The sequence below is a fragment of the Fibroporia radiculosa genome (genome assembly GCF_000313525.1).
Source record: "Fibroporia radiculosa TFFH 294 genomic supercontigs, scaffold430, whole genome shotgun sequence".
Taxonomy (NCBI): Eukaryota; Fungi; Basidiomycota; class Agaricomycetes; order Polyporales; family Fibroporiaceae; genus Fibroporia; species Fibroporia radiculosa.
This window is the reverse complement of record NW_012133206.1, coordinates 61,039-78,536: the sequence shown is the minus strand read 5'-3', so window position 1 is coordinate 78,536 and position 17,498 is coordinate 61,039. Positions and strand designations below refer to the sequence as shown.

Below are 17,498 nucleotides of genomic sequence, written 5' to 3'. Positions count from 1 at the left end.
TGCAGACAAGCCTACAAGTAACAAGGTACCTGGCGGGGAGAGTAAGACCTATCACGTGCACGTGGACGATCGCTTTTCCCGCCGTCCGATGCAGTCACGGTGGGCTTGTGGGAGGCTTTACGCAGGACGACGCATTTGCATATCAGCTTGACAACTCTCTGGCTTGTGGCTCGCGTACCCATGTCTGCGCCATCTTTTTCCTCGTTCCCTCCTTCCTTCAGCTCGTTTCCGGATGTGGGTCCTGGACCAAGCAAACAGCAAGCAGATCCAAAACCTGACAACTTACAGCTATCAAAGGAGCAGAAGAGAAAGAAACGCGACGGAAAGCAGGATGAACATGACCGTCAAGGCCCTTCTAGTAAGCGTAAACGACATATGAAGGGACAGAGCCGTGGCTCGCGTGAGAGCCACAACCTTAGCGAGGATGGCGATATTGTTAGTATTGAAGGCGGTATGCCATCTGGTAGCGATGGTCTGCTAGAATCAACAACGTCTAGCTCTCTATTTTATTTCACCGATCGCAAGGGAGATGCGTTGAACCTGCAATACGGGGGTTTGCATTCGGGCAGTGTTCCTCGATATTATTTGGCTGCCCGTAAGTCTTCCTGAGTATGTTTCTGTGATAACTAACCAATCCCCAGGGGGTAAGATGATATTGGGTTTAAATCCTTTATGGAGAGTTATACACCGTGGACGAAAAGGTGTCGAGATTGCTGCTGGTGGGAGGCGTAAGGTCCTAAGACCTTTGCTCTAATTTGTGTTCTAGACTCACCAGTTGCTAGATGCATGCGCTAACCGATCCGAGTTCTCGACATCTACTACATTCGGCACCTACGCGCATGTTGCGTGCGTCCAGGGAAGACAAATATCAATACGACGAGGCTGAAGGATTCTTGCCTTTGGTATCAAAGAGTGATCAGGCAACTAGTCAATTGTATAGATCCATTATTTCCATCGAGGGTGAAGACAGCGACTCGGACGCGTCTACAACCTCTCAAGGAGACAGCTCAGATAATGACTCGGATTCTGTTCCTATGTCTGCCTTACAGGTCACGCTCAAGGAATTGGAAGAACAGCTTACTGCGGAACCTTCGTCTGTAGCATCGTGGTTATCACTCTTATCTTATACACTCTCCACCGTCCCCATCGCCTCCAAAAACGCTAGGAAAGCTCGTTCAGAAATTTCTCTTTCAGTCCTGTCTCGGGCAATTTCTGCGCATCCTAGCAATCTATCTTCGAAATCTCTCCGACTCCGATATCTGAAGGCGGGCGAGGAGGTTTGGCATGAAAATAAATTGGATGCAGAATGGGAAGATGCATTAAAAGTGGGCGGCGTCGAGCTTTGGATGGAATGGCTCGAGTGGAAGATCAAAAAAGGTACAAAAGGTGTTGAGACCATGGTGGCAGCTGCAAGTCGTGCACTCTTCTCTCTCGGCGAGGACGAGATCGGGAAGCTGCGTGTGTTATGGAGGACTGCTGTGGGTCTTTTGAACGCAGGTTCGCTTGTAATCCTAGCTTACGAGACCTGATTCATGCTCAACGTTCATAGGTTACGTGGAACGCGCCGCTGCGCTCTTCCAGGCGCAGGCGGAGTTGTATGTGTCAGGTTATTTCATATGTCATTCTGCTGAATCCCACTGCCCCCCAGGACTTACAAGCTACCACCTTTAATGGATACACAACCATTTGACTGTCAGCTTGACTCCCTAGAGGAATTTTGGGACTCTGAGGTTCCGCGGATTGGCGAAATTAATGCCCAAGGGTGGGATAAGTGGGTAATTTCTACCCATAAGCCGAATATCCCACCTCCTCGAACAACAGTACGGCCCCCAAGTCTCAATGCTGACCCCTTTCGTCGCTGGGAAGCGTTGGAGCGGTGGTCAGATAGTGTCCATCGCCTACCTTCTCGCTCCGTTCACGATTTTGCCGATATCGACCCATATTCTGTCGTTCTCTTTTCCGACATACGCCCACTTCTCGTGCGGATCGCGAGCCCTGATGCAAAATGCGCTCTTCGTTTCATATGGCTTTCTTTCCTTGGCTTGCACGTTCCAGGCTTTCTTCGGACACTATCTGCCAACCCGGATGACAACATGGATGACCGTTGGGCATATACCCACTTTGCACAATCCTCGTTCTTGGAATCCATCCTACCCTCAGACGGTCTTGTCGCCTCGAAGAGAATTACGGCTGATTCTCACACAGGTGTTTTGGTAGGGCGGGAGCGACAATATACCAAGTCCTTCGGACCGGTGAAGAATTGGGGATTCAATGTGCTGGGGCCATTCGATGCGGTGACAACTCACGGCTGGAGGATGTGGGACCGCGAGGATGTGGCTGGCGTAGATCAGCAGATCGTGCGGGAAGTATTCGCACAATGTCGCTTCCAGGATGATCCAGAATGGGACGTGCTTTCTCTCGCTTTCGAAGCTAGTTGCAGTATGAAAAGGTGCGTCGACACTAGATCCAAAAGCATTCATCTTAGATTCTCTACGTAGCGCTTTGAAGATTTCAAAGCATCTATTAGCATCCAGGCAAGACTCGCTTCTTCTCTGGGCTTCTCATGCGCAGTTAGAACGTCTTCGGGGACGTCTAGACGATGCGCGGAAGATCTATCAGACTGTCTTATCAGCTTCATCCAATTCCGGTTCGCCCGAGGCGATGCATATGTGGTGGGATTGGGCGGAAATGGAATGGCTGGCGGGTGGCTCCGACGTCGCCATAGAAGTTCTGGTACGCTCTACAGCGGGCCAGGGCACGAGCGGAGTCGCTATTCTGCGAGCTAAACGCTATCTGCAGGAGTCGTTGGCAATAACGTCCCAAGAAACCTGGAAGACGCGGGAGCTTCGTCTCAAAATATGGGCTCTGCTCGAACTTCTTACCGCATCCCCTCACTCAGCCTTGTCCGTCTTCGATACGCAAATCAGTAAACTCACACCTCAGACTATATCACACGAAAGTATGACGGCCGCATCAGTGCTGTTTCTCTACAATCATAGTGCCGTCTTACGAAATCCAATGCCACCTGCCCTGTTTCGTGAGAGAGCGGAGAGAGCAGTCGACCTTTACCCTAACAACACAGTGCTCCTAGGTCTCTTTTTGGAAGCAGAAAAAGGACGAGGCATATGGGGGCGGGTGCGTGCTATGCTCAGCGAGAATACGGGAACTCCATTACTGAAGGAAAAAGACATTATGAGGAGAATGGCCGAAACATGGGTGACAGGTTGGGGGATCGGTGGATGGGAAGCAGAGCAGGAGCGAGCACGGAGTGGTCTTTCCGCTGCTGTTCAGAGCGAACGGTGTGTTTCAACACGATTTGAGTCTCCGTCCTCTCACCAGTGTGCATGGAGCAGGACGCGGGGTAGTGCCATTCTCTGGCGGTTGTACGTGGAATTTGAGATCAAGATGGGTCAGCTCGAACGCGCGAAAAGGTTGTTGTTCCGTGCATTGGGCGAGTGTCCATTGGTAAAAGGCAAGCGTTTCTCAGAGCCTAGTTCACTGAGACGTGGTGACTGAAATGATCGTGCATAGAACTCTATCTGCTGGCATTTGGACCGCTGCGCTCTGTAATCAGTGGCCGAGAGTTGAGGGAATGGGCGGAGACAATGGCGGAGCGTGGTATTCGGATGCGAAATGGGCTAGAGGAGATGCTGGAGGGATGGTCGGAGGAAAGACGCGACGACGATCGTGGTTCGGACGCGGAGGACGAAATCGAGTATAATGCGCGAGAGCTGCGGAGGCTGAGACCGTATTGATTGGTATTGAATGATGATATTGACGTGTGGCTGTTTGATGTTGTCGAGTATTTATATTTGGACATGCTGTTTGCACGCGCGGAGGTTCTGGCCACCCCGCCTGCTCCATCCGACGCACCATCCGCCGCCCACGCTCGCCTCGACGCCGACCCGGCTCCATTCTGCGCACAATAAGTCGCTACCGACCACTGTCTGTGTCTCCTACGCTTGTCTTTCTCTATATTGCCCTCCCTCTGGCGTCCATGTTTGCCTATTGATTCATCTTTCGCTCCCTATCTTTCACTCCGACTCAGCTGGACCTTAATACCTCCCGCCCGCTACACTAAGGGCTTAATACAGACCTCGCCACTGCTGCAATTCTTACATCACTATGACTGCCATTCCTGCCCCGACTATCGTTCTCCCAAAGGAAGAGTGGCCCGACGCCGATTTTGATTTCCTTGACGGTGACCCAATCCATACCTCTGATGCCGAATCAGACAAGGAGGATGTTGATGATGAGGACTGGGATATTGAGATGGATCTAGGCAAGACTGGCGGTGCAAAATCCAGATCCATCCTTGACGGCATTGCATCCCGCCTTCAGTCTGCAAAGCAATCGTCCCAATTAATCACTATTCGGCCCCCCCTTCCCGCATCCCCTGATGACGACGAAGACGACGAAGGTGTGTCTACTATTAAAGTTGCTGCTCTTCCCAAGATTTCCTCCCGGCCACCACCACAACTTCCAATCGATGAAGATTTTGAAGACGCATTTGCTCTACCATCCGACCTTACACAGCTTTCCCTTCGCCCTGTTTCCCACCGGTCTTCCAAAGCTTCGCTTGAATGGGGCGACAAGGACCAGACGTCGTCGTCGCAATCTTCGGATGCGTACTCCTCACTTGGTTTTGCTGACAATGCTTCTTCGTCCAATTACACTTCCGCGTCTCTACCCGAGACAGAGACGGAAGAGGATGAGGAAGATGACGGGGATCTCGATGGACTGGTCATTCCTACGGGCCTCTTCGAGTCTGGCTCTGGCCGCAAGAAGCTCGCGAAGATTCTGGAGACAAAGAAGAAGACAGCGTTTTCAGAAGATAGATTGAAGGTGGCCAGCCCTGATCCGGAGGACGATTTTGAGATCGGACTTGTCATTGATCATGATGTCGAGCTCAGTTCCAGCAGGCTACTGCAAAATGCCCAGAGTACAAAACGGCTTCTCCCTGCAAGTATTCGAAGTAGAAGTACGCCGCCTCGCCCCCCTGGTGTCATTCGGCCTCCATCGCGTGTCAAGAGCGATCGTGCAAAGTCCCCCACTAATCCTCCCGTATCATCCGCTCAACAGCTTAAACGACTCGCCACGCCTCCCTCGCCCCCTTCCCTTGTTCAACCAATTCGCTCGCAAACATACAGTCAAGTGCTCGTATCTGCTTCGCCCTCGACACAGACGACTTTCCTTGCGCCAAAGCCAGGGAGTCTTCGTGTCCAGAAATCTCATTCTGGATTAAAGCCGGCTTCACCACCATCCACCCGTAAGCTTGGGCGCAAAGCATCATTGCCGTCACTTTCGGAATCCAACAATCAACCCCAGGCGTCAGGCTCCGGGTCGGGTTCGGGTGCGACGAGCCAAGTCGGATACGTTGCACCCACCGCATCTTCTCGTGCAAAAATGCACACCACCAATTCTGCTAGTCGAGTGTATGGCCTTGAATACATCGTCCCACCCACCAGGCCCTCTACACCCTCTTCAAACCCTGCGGCACTTCGCCTGACGATGCCCACATCATCGTCGCGGATGAAAGCACGAACGCCGGTTTCATCCGTCTTCCCTGTCCAACCTAATATTGTGGTACCCCCAGTTACACGATCTTATTCACCGCTACCACCTGTCCGTCCTCCATCTGCATCATCCCTCAGAACACGCTATGGTCATTCACAAACACAGAGTTTGCCCTTACCAGCTCCGAAGGTTCTCAAACGACCTAAACGACAGAGGACTTATGGAGATGGAACCGAGCTCGATGCATTTGAGGATTTGCCTCTCGACAGAGAGAAAGAAGGGCGTTATCGAGTGCAGCCTAAAGGTCGTATACCGGGGGCGAGTTATGCTAAGGCTGCAAGTGCTGATTTAGCTATAAGCAAAGGCACCCTCAGGAGGAGAGGCAAGAGAGAACTTTCGAGTAGCAGTTCTGGTTAGTCATCGCTTCGCCTTCTTGAGGGATGTGGGACTGATCACAAGAACAAAGAATTGTCAAGAGGTGTAGCACCTCCAGCGAAAACATTGAAGCGGACGGGTCGAATAGATTTTCCAACAAAAAGTGAACCTCTGCAAGCACTAGGATCGTCGAGAACATTGGAACCAGAGATTGTTTCGAAGAAGAAAGTGTTGTCGTCGCCGTCATCGCAGACGCGAAGGAAACCGACTCTTATACGAAATCTGGGTGGTGCAAATGCACCCAAGGGTAAGTGTTTCAATCATGTAGGCACTGGTGAATCCTAATATGTGTGCTCAGTTGTCGGCGAGATGAAGTGGAATCCTATCACCTTACGCTGGGAAGGTAACGATCAGGCCTTGCGTGACTTTGACGCTGCCGTAGGCTCTTCTACTCGTCCTGCCCTCATAACACACCTTACGGGATCCTCAATCGGTTCCCCAGTGAGCTCTTTCGCTGCAGGGGCGCGAGTCGTGGGCAACATGATCTTTGACCCCGCACGGATGTGTTGGATCTCCACATTACCACCAGATGAAGAAGAGCCAGATGTCTTTGCGGACCTCGCTGATGACGAGGATGACGAAGATTGGGAGGCAAAGGGCGGGACAATCCGTGCAAGCCAACAGCTACCGGGTGCTACTCCGTCGGGCAGCACCTCTGCAACTGAACCTCCAAGTCCTGCGCGAAGCCATTCGCGAACTCGGTCTGGTAGTGAAAGCGATCGGTGCTCTCGAGCATCTATGGTATGTGACGTGGACGACGCCTTTGCAGAGATGTGCCGTCTTGGTCAAGAGCGACATCGCGCTGAGATGAAGGGTTGGCTTTCGTCGGCTCGCGCGACTTCACATGGCGACCCGGATCGTTCGTATCTATATGAGATACGTGCACTGGCGACACGTCAGTATTGAGCATGATCGTACCATTATGACTATAATGACGTTTTCCTCCTTTCTATGTTAATTTTTCTGGTTAGTGTCGTGATTTTATACGTTGGTAGTGCGATCACTCGTTCTCCCCCTCACCTCTCATTCTACTGTGTTATCTTGCTTTGCGTGTTTTTGTCTTTTTTGCATATCCTTCCTTATTGTTTTGTCTCGAGTTGTATGGCCCACGATATGAAGAATACATATGTCTTGAACGCTCCTGACGGCTGCGCTCTGAAGTCAAATTTAGGCAAATACAGTTATCGAGCTACGATGTTACAGGACTCAAGGGAAAGGAAACATACGAGCGGGTAGATTGACCTGTTGGGAGCTCCGTATAGCAGCCCAATCAAGTAGTCGGTGTAGGAGACATACGGGAGGTATAGTAACATGAAGCCGCGTATTGTCTAGAAACAAAACAAAACAAGAGAAACAGAGGGTAGCCAAAGAAGTCATAAATATAGATAGGGCCGTAGAACGCTGGGAGAATAGGGAGAATATGAGGGAGTATTGTAAATTGATCATACAGAGAGGTAGAAGACGCGATTGACAGGCCCAAAACGTATCGCACCCTGACCGAGGGCAGCGTGTGCGTGATGAAAAGCTAACACAGCGAGGCAGACAACGACGATCAAAACACAGCTAGGACGATGAGCTCAGCAAATCAGGACGAGATTATGACGCAAAACTAAAACCTGAGAAGGGGAGTAGGCCACGGGCCTCACGGGCAAGTGCTATATGTGCAAGAGCACAGCAAGCAGCAATTTGACCGATCATTCAGGTACGCCCTCCGATGGTCTTTCTGCGTTTCCTAGGATGTACTTCCGACATCTCAGTATCACCATCGTCATCTCTAAACCAACTTCCTCGTCTCGTTTTCTTTCCTGCTTTAACGGGCGAGCCATCGAGCCCGCCTCCAATCAGCGCGGAACCATCATCGTCCGATGATTCGACTGTATTAGATATATCCTTTCCGGACAGGAATGCATCCATGAGACCCGCACCAAAGTTCGTCAAGCCTGAACTAATCTTCTTCGTCTTGACCGATGCCATACCAACTTGTTGGTGACCTTTTCGGATTACGGGACTTTCGTCAAGGATGGGTTTCGGGGGTATCCTCCCGCGAGGACTCTCGCCAATGTTTAGCCAAGAATTGTACAGGCCATCCGTGAAAGGATCCTCCCCTTGAAGTCGGATGGGTTCAAGAAGCCCGGATCCATCGCCTGGTAGCTTCACAGGAGATAGAGATAGATCGGACGGCCATGCGTCAGAAAGATTGCTCAAAGCTCGTTTGTGAGATGATCGTTCGAATGGAGATTCTGGCACTTTGAACTCTTTGAAGGGCGCGCGGTCGAGCAGCGGCTTAGGAGGTTCGTGAAATAGGCGACGAGGTGAAGGGGCAGAGAAACTTAGATCGAATGGGCTGCCAAAAAGGCTCCGTTTCCCACTTCGTTCACTCGTTGAGACGAAGATTGCGGGACTTACTTCAAGTCCATTCACTACAGGGCTTGCCTCGCCCCGCACGAGCATGCACAGCGACAGCTCTCTAGCTTTCGAGTGCAGTGGATGACTCGGACTTGGAAATCGCCACGGCTGGTCAGAGGGTAGCCTGCGCGGCGAGTGACGAAACCCTAGCGGAGTCACCAGAGGATCATAGGGTGATTCAACCAAAGCATCGCGGATATTCTGGTGAGATAGTGTCGACTTGGAAGGCGTAAACCCAGGCGTCAGGGGTGGTGTACTGGAAGACGCCACGGCTGAGAAAAAGTCCATCTCCAACTCAGGACCTACGGTTCCGTCATTTGAAATCTGGGGCAAAGGCCCGCCGAATTCATCGCTATTGTCCTCAGGCTCATCTTCTAGCTGTGCACCTGGAACCAATGGTAGCCTCCAGGCCTCTGGGATATGTTCCTGTTTGGTCGGCTCTCCAGAGAAAGCACGTCGACCACCTCGAGCATTGTTCCGGATATTGCCTTTTTCTGCACCATTCTCCTCTATCGCCGTTATCAGCACACATCGCTCCATTAATGATGCAACATAGAATCGGATTACTCACTATTTGAACCGCGACCACCTTTACGATCACCAGTTTCTCTTCGATTAGCCATCGCGACAAGATGCTTCTCAAGAACGTGACGTCGCCACATGCTTTTGGCGTTGACCCCAGCATAGCATCGCCTACAAAAAGTACATCGAAGACGAGGCTCTTCCCCTTCAGGGAAGGTACCGCCTTTCAGGTCCTTCTTTTTAGTGGGGCACCATCCTCGAGGAGGCTCCAACTGTGAAGGATACTGGATAGCATCAGGATTTGTGCTGTTTGCTGAAAGAAAATCTGCCGGGTCGAGAAACCATTCAGGATTCGCAGCCATCAGATTGTAAGTCAAGCCGTCCTTGAACTTGTGCGCGTCGGGAAAATCGGTGAAGGGAGGATGGAGGAAGACCACACCAGGATCCGAAGGCAAAGGGTCAAAACTTGGCGTAACGCTTGTACTCAAACTGTGTTGCCGGGTCAATTGAATACGGGTAGATATCGATGCGTGAGAGGGTTTTTCAGGTACCTCGCAAGATGATGACTGCGAGCTATGTGTTGCGTTTTGAGGTTGGTACGGCCGTGGTCGGAACGTAGCTGCTGACGGGATAAAGTAGGCTGGATCAGACGTGGATGCTACGATACGTCCTTTCGCCCCACGAGAAAGAGTATCGCTGGTAGAAGGATAGAGTGTCGCAGAAGGTTGCAAAGGAGCACGGCGCTGGGAATCAGCCATCGCTGTGAATAAACCTGGAGAATAAGGGTCTTCAGGGTAACCAAAAAGTATGTAGATCTGAAGACATACCAAGTGAGGATAGATTGAAAGGGTAAGGGGAGAGGAAGAAAGAGGCGCAGAAATGATGGTACAGGCAGGGATATCGCAAGCCGAGACACGGTGGCAGAGGAGTAGCTTGCCCGTGGCCTCCCACGCGAACAAGGCCCGCTTTCAAGCGGAGATGACACGTATCAACGCGTCCCTCACGTGATCGAGTTTTGCCCTAACGGATTGCTGAATGTTCCAAAGACACGCGTCGTGTACCCGGAACCGCCAGGGCGAATTATGTAGGCGCCCACCGCGAGCTCGCACAAAGCTCACAGTCGTCCAGTGCACATATAGCTTATGTATATATAGAGTGGAGATAGTTGGAATACCCAATACAATACAAGTGGCTGGTCACGTCGAGATGCAATTATGCGGGCGATGCCAGTCATAGGGCGAGGGAGAGATAACTGCACGATTCGTTTAGACGAGGCACTCAAAAGATTCTCAGCTCTTACCCGGCAATCATAAGCGAGCCCCCAAGAGGGGTGATAGGACCCATCCACCGGAATCTGAATACAGTTTAGAAACAACGCATGCTCTCATCACGATTACATACCGGTCTCGGGCTAGAACGAGCGCCACTATGCTGCCAGAGAATATCAGCCCCCCTGCCGCAATTGCAGGGCCTGCGAATCTATGTGTCGAAAATCGAGGATGCATTGAAACCAGGAGCAGTGCGAGTCCATTAAAAATCTGACAATTATAATCAGTACAATGATAGACGTTTGATAGCTCACAAAGCCATGATGGAGATAAGTGAGGTGACCCAAAGCCAATTAATTGGATACTCCACCCTTAGGATCTTTAAAGATAGGATTCTTGGAGGTACTCGCACAGACAAGCAGCTCAGCGCTACATTGAGGACTCACCGCATAGTGTGATGCTGATTCCCATGCTCGGAGGCTGTCTGCTGTGATACCACTTCGCTTTCGCAAACCATGTGAGCCGAAAGCACCTGCAAGCATACCGGCCGCAGCTTTTGGTATATGGCAACAAGTAGAGGTTGGTGACTAATAATATCGACATGCGTAGTTGAGTTACATACCGATTATGGCTCCAGTCCTCCAAAGAAACTTTGAGTTTGGGAAAGAAGTTACGGATGCCCTCGGAAAGAGAGGGGTTGATGATGTGGGTGTAGCCATATCTGCACGATGAGTCTCGAGCTGAGTAGTGAGACTTTGATAGTTCAGTGAGCAGTTGAGCGACGGTTTGGCGGCGTAGTCTATTTAGCGCCTGATTCCAAATGGGTCACCGAGCGTTTGTAAGCGCCGTCCGATCAGGAACTTTGCTACCGAGCGACTCGGAGCGCAGGATACACCATGGGCAAGGCTCAGAAAAAGACGGGCAAAGGCAGACTCGACAAGTACTACAAACTTGCAAAGTAAGTTTGATATCTTCCACACACAGAGATTATGGCTGAAGCGGCGGGGGTGCAGAGAGCAAGGCTACCGTGCGCGGTCCGCTTTCAAGCTTATACAGCTGAACAAAAAATACTCTTTCTTGGAGTCCGCTCGATGTTGTATAGATCTCTGTGCGGCGCCTGGAGGTTGGCTTCAGGTCGCGAGCAAGTACATGCCAGTGAACAGCGTTATAGTCGGTCAGCCCTCATGAATTCTACTCGCAGTCAGATGTAATGTCATTCTAGGCGTCGACCTGGTCTCCATAAAGCCAATACCCCACGTAATAACTTTTGCCTCGGATATCACCACGCCACAATGTCGCAATCTCATTCGTGCAGAACTCAAGGATTGGAAAGCGGACGTCGTTCTACATGATGGCGCACCTAATGTCGGTACAGCCTGGGTGCAAGATGCATATGGCCAGTCAGAACTGGTTCTTATGAGTATGAAGCTCGCAGCCGAATTCCTAATCAAGGGTGGAACGTTCGTTACAAAGGTGTTCCGGAGCGTGGATTATAACAATCTCATCTGGGTATTTAATCAACTTTTCGGTAAGGTTGAGGCAACGAAACCACCGTCATCCCGGTAAGTTCTCATGTTCTTTATATCCACGCTCAGCTAAATGTTGTTCTGCAGAAATGTATCTGCAGAAATTTTCGTCGTCTGTAGAGACTTCCTTGCACCTAAACACATTGACCCCAAATTCTTCGATCCCAAACATGTATTCAAGGATCTCTCTGTGTCAGCTTCCACGAGTGAGCTATCATCGAAGAACCACCAGGTTACTGTGTTCCAGCCTGAGAAGAAGCGCAGACATAGGGATGGGTACGATGACGGCGACTACATCCTATTCAAGAAGACTGGTGCCGCGGAATTCATTCGGAGTCAAGATCCTATAGCAGTCCTCGGTAGTGTCAATAAGATTACCTTCGAGACAGAAGAAGAGAAAGAGTAAGCTTGCCATACTCCCACATAGTATCACGTATTCATTTACGCGCTGTAGCTGGTTGAAGCTGGACATTACCACCTCTGATATTACTGAAAATTGTGGCGATCTCAAAGTTCTGGGGAAAGGCGATTTCAAGGCGCTTCTTAAATGGCGCACATCATTGCGGGAGGAAGTAAGTCGATTATTATAGCTTCCTTAGCAGTGGCGCTGGAGCTTATGTTTCAGGTTGGCCTTGAGGTCAAAACAATGCCATCCGAGGAGCTTACTGAAACAGTCGAGATAACGGAGGAGCTCGATGAGGAGGCTGCTATTCAAAATGAGGCATGTGGTACCAACAAATACAGTTTGAGTCTTGCTGATGGCATTCTTCGCCAGCTGGAGCGACTCAATTCGGAAGCAGTAGCCCGCGCTAAGCGAGATCGACGACGTGCCAATGAAATCAAAACTCGCACTATCCAGCGAATGCAGCTTCAAATGACTGCACCTTTGGATATCGGTATGGAACATAATGATGCAGCCCTCAAATACGGCCAGGAGGACGTCTTTGAGCTGGGAGGCGTCGCGAAAGCGATGAAAGGACGCAATGGAGCTACCGCGCTTGCGGACGTCGACGACGCAAGTACAGATGACGACCCGGAGGAGGCCAGCTCAAATGAAGAAGGGGATGAACTCATGGACTCAGATGAGGAACAAGGGAGACAAATTTCCCATCTTGAGGCTGAGCTCGATGGACTTTACGACGCGTATCGGGATCGTTTAAGGGAACGCGACGCAAAGTATAAGGTTAAGGAAGCTCGGAAGAACAACAAGAATAGGGAAGAATGGCATGGGATCCAAGAGGCACATAGTGATGACGATGATGACAGCGAGGGGGAAGGGGGTTGGGAGAATTTGGAGCAAGCAAAGGAAAGGATGGGCGAAGATTCGAGCTCTGACGAGAACTCTGACGAAGAAGAGAACGGCCCTGTCGTGACAAAGCGGAAACGTCCATCCACCGAAAATGTTCGCACCGATGCTCATGATCACAAGAAGGCACGCACTATAACCCAGGCCGACATGCCTGCAGAAGCACCTCATTTAAGTCGTGCTGCACAAGTTTGGTTCAGTCAGGATTGTTTTGCTGGTGCAGATATCGATGTTGAGGACGACCCATCTGAACAAACAGACGCGACAGACGAGGACGATGAGGCAGAAAGCTTGCATTCAGATCCGGGGGTAAGTGGTCATTTATTCATTCATCAGGTTCCTCCTTGTCATAATGTGCACAGCAGTCTTCAAGCGAAAATGACAATGACTTCGAGGAGGTGCCACAAGATGTTGATGGCGACGTAGACATGTGGGACGTGGAAAACGAAAACTTGGATGAGCTTAAAGATGCCAAGATCCGCAGTGAGTGCTGTCTCATCTCCGGAATTTATACCGCTTACCATGATTATTAGATCATGGGCTCTTGACGGCGGAAGCTGTCACTATTGCGCAGCAACTCGTGAACAGAGAAAAAACGCGTACCCAGCTTGTCAACGATGGTTTCAATCGATATTCCCTAAATGCGAAGGATGATCTCCCGTCTTGGTTTCTGGACGATGAAGATAAACATTACAAGGCCAATATACCCGTCACAAAGGAGGCCATTGCTGCCTTACGCGCGAAAATGCGCGCGCTGGATGCCCGTCCAATCAAGAAAGTTGCGGAAGCAAAGGCACGAAAAAAGTTCAAGGCTGCGCAGCGATTAGAGAAGGCCATGAAGAAGGCGGACGGCGTCAACGACACCGCTGATATGACAGAGCGGGAGAAGGCAAAACAGATAGAGAAATTGATGCAGAAGGGTATGGCTAAGAGCAAGAAGAAAGAAGTGAAAGTGGTGGTTGCGAAAGGTTCTCACAAAGGTGTGAAGGGTCGCCCCAAGGGTGTGAAGGGACGCTACGTGATGGTTGATTCTAGGATGAAAAAAGAGCTGCGAGCGAAGAAACGACAAGAGAAGGCAGCCAAGCGGCGATGAGCTCGATGATCCGCTGCCCATCCTTAGTCTCTTTGGTCTATCTGCATCACGCATCATTATCTCCATTTGCAATATGTACGATACTTAAGCTTAGACACTCATCACGAGAGGTCCTCATTATCTGTCTGCTGTAATGTAACAGAACCTATAGGACGATAAGTTGCGGAACTGAGTCTATCACAATCATGGAGGAAGCGCCGCCAATCGTCTTGTGATGTACGATCGTCGCATGTTATCTATCCCGACAGTGAGGAATGAACAAATCTTGACTCAGCACGAAGGCGTACCTCACAATGAGTCGATTTTTGATTGCTTTCTAGGTCTAGAATGCTCTCGTTGACGACTCTTATAGACTGAGAACTATCTTGAGGCTGGGATGCAGGGCCCGGAATGGTGATAAGATCAACACTCTGTCTTACACTGGTGTTCGTGTTCAGCATGAAGAGATCAGGGCCGAAACGCAACATGAAGGGAGGATCAGGTTGCCTTGCATCAAGATCTTTGCCTGCCAAGCTTCAGGCGCTGTCAGCACCTCAGCTTTTTACGATATCGGGCAAGACGTACAAAGTGCATAAATTTGTCATATACGTTCGCAGCTCAATAGGTTCTTCTCCTGTAGGAATATAGCTGGATTGCACAGCGGCAAACCGAATATCCATCGGGCTAGACGAATACGCATTAGTTCCTGACATAATTATCAGAGATAAACATACCGATCGGGCATCATCAGATCTGTGAGTACTTCAGAGCCGACCCAACATTCAGGTGGAGAATTGAGATCAAAAAGCATATCATCACCCGCCTGTGACTCTGTCGGATCAAGTTGAACTGTGGCCCCTTCTTCTGGCAACGATGACGACTTAGTCAAGGGACGAGGCTGATCCAAGGTAACCTCAAAGTAAAGGACGCGATTGCTGAACCCAGGAGATACGACGTTAGAGGCTTCCCCAAGCGCAGGAAGAGCACGGTAGGTCAGACGGTGTATAATTTTCTGCTGGGTAGGCGACGAGCTGACAAGCGGGGCGGGAAGACTAGAGAACCCTATGTAAGTCTTCGTATCTTACTAGCAAGATATCTTTACCTTGGCACAAAGGAAGATTGAACGTTATTGTTAGCGATCCACGTCAGGATATCAGAAAAGCGACGATTGCCTCTGAGAGGCGGAACTAATGTAGCTCGTTGAGCAGGCGACGAAGCATTTAGGAGAATATGACCCATCCTGTTTCCTCTAAGGTCAACATAGGCGGATGGTAAATATTCATGAAAGACTCACGAAGCTTTCACGACTTGACCGGGTGGATTGGGTGGTAGTTTCTGGAAAAGGGCGTCGCTAAGATCAACTATACTCCTAGTTAGGCGTAATATGAGTATCGCGCATGATAATAAACCAATCCGCATACTGTGTCGCAGTTAAAATGCGTCCATTCCCTCGCGCCAGCCCGCCAGTAACATGTATATCCTCTCCTAGTTTATGACTAAGCCATTCTCCAACACGTCTGACCCTAAATGCGCTACCCATGTTCATAGTCCATGGTAGAGATCGAGGTGACAAGAAAGGGTATAACGAGTATGTGTTTGGAAACATTGTGATAGGGACAGGAAATTCCGCCTGCGGCGAAGGCAAATAGGCTAGCCTTGCCGGTTGCGAACGATGACTTAACTGAACTTTAATTAACACACGCTTGCCATTTCATGCACATATAATAAGGCTCGCACCTCATGGCTCGCTCGGCTAACCAGTCGTTTCGCTATCTCAAGGTTACGAACATTTTTGGCACAAATCCTGACCTAGTAAACAGAATTTGAACTCGAGAGCATGACAGCACAGGACTAATACAGACCATTCCCTCGGTGCCAATGTTCTCCAGATATGCTTCCGCTAGCCGTGATATTCGTTGCACCATATCTGGCCTGATGGGTATCTTTGTAGGCAACTGGAAGACCTCTTCGATGATCGACTGTTACAACGTCACAAAGTCGTTAATATGAGCTGCATAATGGAAACTCACCCGTTTGACCTTAGTCAAATGGTCAGATAATTTGGACAATGCTCCTCGCAGTCCCTCGACTCGCAGAGCCAAAGGGTGTGTTGCCAAAGATATGTGCACATTATACTCCAGAGACATCTCCAGCAAGTCAGCGCCATCTAGAAATGTTGTGAGCAACACAGCGAACATCTCGTCAGTGTATTGCATGACTAACCTCTACCAAGGATCAGGAAGAGCTGGCTTGCAGTAACCGGTATCGCTAGACAAATTCCTAGTTGGTCACACACCGAAGGCATATGGTAACTTCACGCACATTTCACCGACACTTCCGTGCGATCCCGCTTAGCACGCTCAACATCCTTTAGGCTTGGCCAATTCCACATCTTTTCGATGATCCATTCTGCATACTGCAACTTCCTGCGATTTGGACGACACCACACGCAGTTAGGATTCCATTGCTGCAGGAACTTGCGCAGTTGCTCTTTGCTGAAAGAACGGCAAAGTGTATCGACCAACGCATTATAGTCGACCGGATACCGTGGCGAGGAAGAATGCGCGTGATCAGCAGGACGACATCGCTCTAAGTCGGCGAGAGTGGGCTCGATGCCCGCGGCATGAATGGAAGCTAAGTATGCCTCTACTCTGCTGGTACGAGCTGTGTCTGATGGTGCAGACTTCTTGCCATTTTTGCTATTCCTTGACGACCTCGTAATATTTGGGGGCTTCTCTCCTTCCTCAACTTCCTCAACAAGGACACTCAGAGGAGCTCCCGTGTGATTATTTTCTGGAGGAGGGTCTACGGCACTCGCCCCAAATGCATCGTGGCTAGGTCCAGCTGTAAGATTATGGGGATCGTCTTGGAGCCTGGCAGCTACAAGGGCGGAGTAACATCGACGAGGAGCAATCCGGACGGGGGACGATGAGCATGCAGCTAGAGCAAACCTAGCTTGTCGGAGAATCTGCGCAGACATCGACCCTCGCCTCTAAGTTGCGGCTCAACGAGCCTCTGGCAGGGATTTGGAAGTGTGTCACGGTGACGGTCACATTTTCGCAGGTATTGTGAGAGCGCAGTTCGGTATTGAAATGCGTTGCAGCTGGCTACGGAAGTACATACTTGGATGTGTAGTATGCACGGCTACCTCAAATGCAGTCGGGCGTGATGTACAAGAAACTGCATATGTCTGAGCTCTCAGAGTCACTACCAAACATTTAGTGCTCCCAGTGGAAAGTGGGATTAATAAAATCGAGAACCTGAGTGACCCAATGAAGTACGTCGAAAACATGTAAAGAAATTTGCTTATGTAATTCATGCCAATTTAATCTATCTCATTCTTCCTCATTGGATGACCCAGTTTCTCGTTCTAATTAATGTCATTTTCCACTGAGAATACTTAGCCCCCGTGCACGACAAGTCGCGCAGCGCAAGAACACGAGGCA

At 50.2% G+C, this 17,498-nt stretch overlaps 5 protein-coding genes across 5 annotated transcripts; 3 read left to right on the top strand and 2 right to left on the bottom strand.

Moving 5' to 3' along the window:
• Positions 1–180: 180 nt before the first annotated feature.
• Positions 181–3,755, top strand: FIBRA_01002 (uncharacterized protein; the record flags this gene model as incomplete). Its single annotated transcript, XM_012322887.1, has 8 exons — positions 181–595; positions 642–733; positions 783–1,497; positions 1,550–1,595; positions 1,649–2,449; positions 2,499–3,299; positions 3,354–3,478; positions 3,532–3,755. 8 exons carry the CDS (start codon positions 181–183, stop codon positions 3,753–3,755), a joined length of 3,219 nt encoding a protein of 1,072 aa, XP_012178277.1.
• Positions 3,756–4,125: 370 nt separating this feature from the next.
• Positions 4,126–6,858, top strand: FIBRA_01001 (uncharacterized protein; the record flags this gene model as incomplete). Its single annotated transcript, XM_012322886.1, has 3 exons — positions 4,126–5,929; positions 5,984–6,199; positions 6,251–6,858. 3 exons carry the CDS (start codon positions 4,126–4,128, stop codon positions 6,856–6,858), a joined length of 2,628 nt encoding a protein of 875 aa, XP_012178276.1.
• A 792-nt stretch (positions 6,859–7,650) lies between these two features.
• FIBRA_01000 (uncharacterized protein) lies at positions 7,651–9,638 on the bottom strand (the record flags this gene model as incomplete). Its single annotated transcript, XM_012322885.1, has 2 exons — positions 7,651–8,867; positions 8,930–9,638. The coding sequence occupies 2 exons, from the start codon at positions 9,636–9,638 to the stop codon at positions 7,651–7,653; spliced, it is 1,926 nt and encodes a 641-aa protein (XP_012178275.1).
• A 1,406-nt stretch (positions 9,639–11,044) lies between these two features.
• Positions 11,045–14,073, top strand: FIBRA_00999 (uncharacterized protein; the record flags this gene model as incomplete). Its single annotated transcript, XM_012322884.1, has 8 exons — positions 11,045–11,106; positions 11,162–11,322; positions 11,371–11,710; positions 11,762–12,076; positions 12,129–12,246; positions 12,300–13,289; positions 13,343–13,463; positions 13,514–14,073. 8 exons carry the CDS (start codon positions 11,045–11,047, stop codon positions 14,071–14,073), a joined length of 2,667 nt encoding a protein of 888 aa, XP_012178274.1.
• Positions 14,074–14,174: 101 nt separating this feature from the next.
• Positions 14,175–17,032, bottom strand: FIBRA_00998 (uncharacterized protein; the record flags this gene model as incomplete). Its single annotated transcript, XM_012322883.1, has 12 exons — positions 14,175–14,309; positions 14,361–14,586; positions 14,638–14,736; positions 14,787–15,104; positions 15,155–15,292; positions 15,347–15,421; positions 15,474–15,733; positions 15,790–15,861; positions 15,915–16,031; positions 16,083–16,219; positions 16,276–16,320; positions 16,375–17,032. 12 exons carry the CDS (start codon positions 17,030–17,032, stop codon positions 14,175–14,177), a joined length of 2,280 nt encoding a protein of 759 aa, XP_012178273.1.
• Between the last annotated feature and the right edge of the window lie 466 nt (positions 17,033–17,498).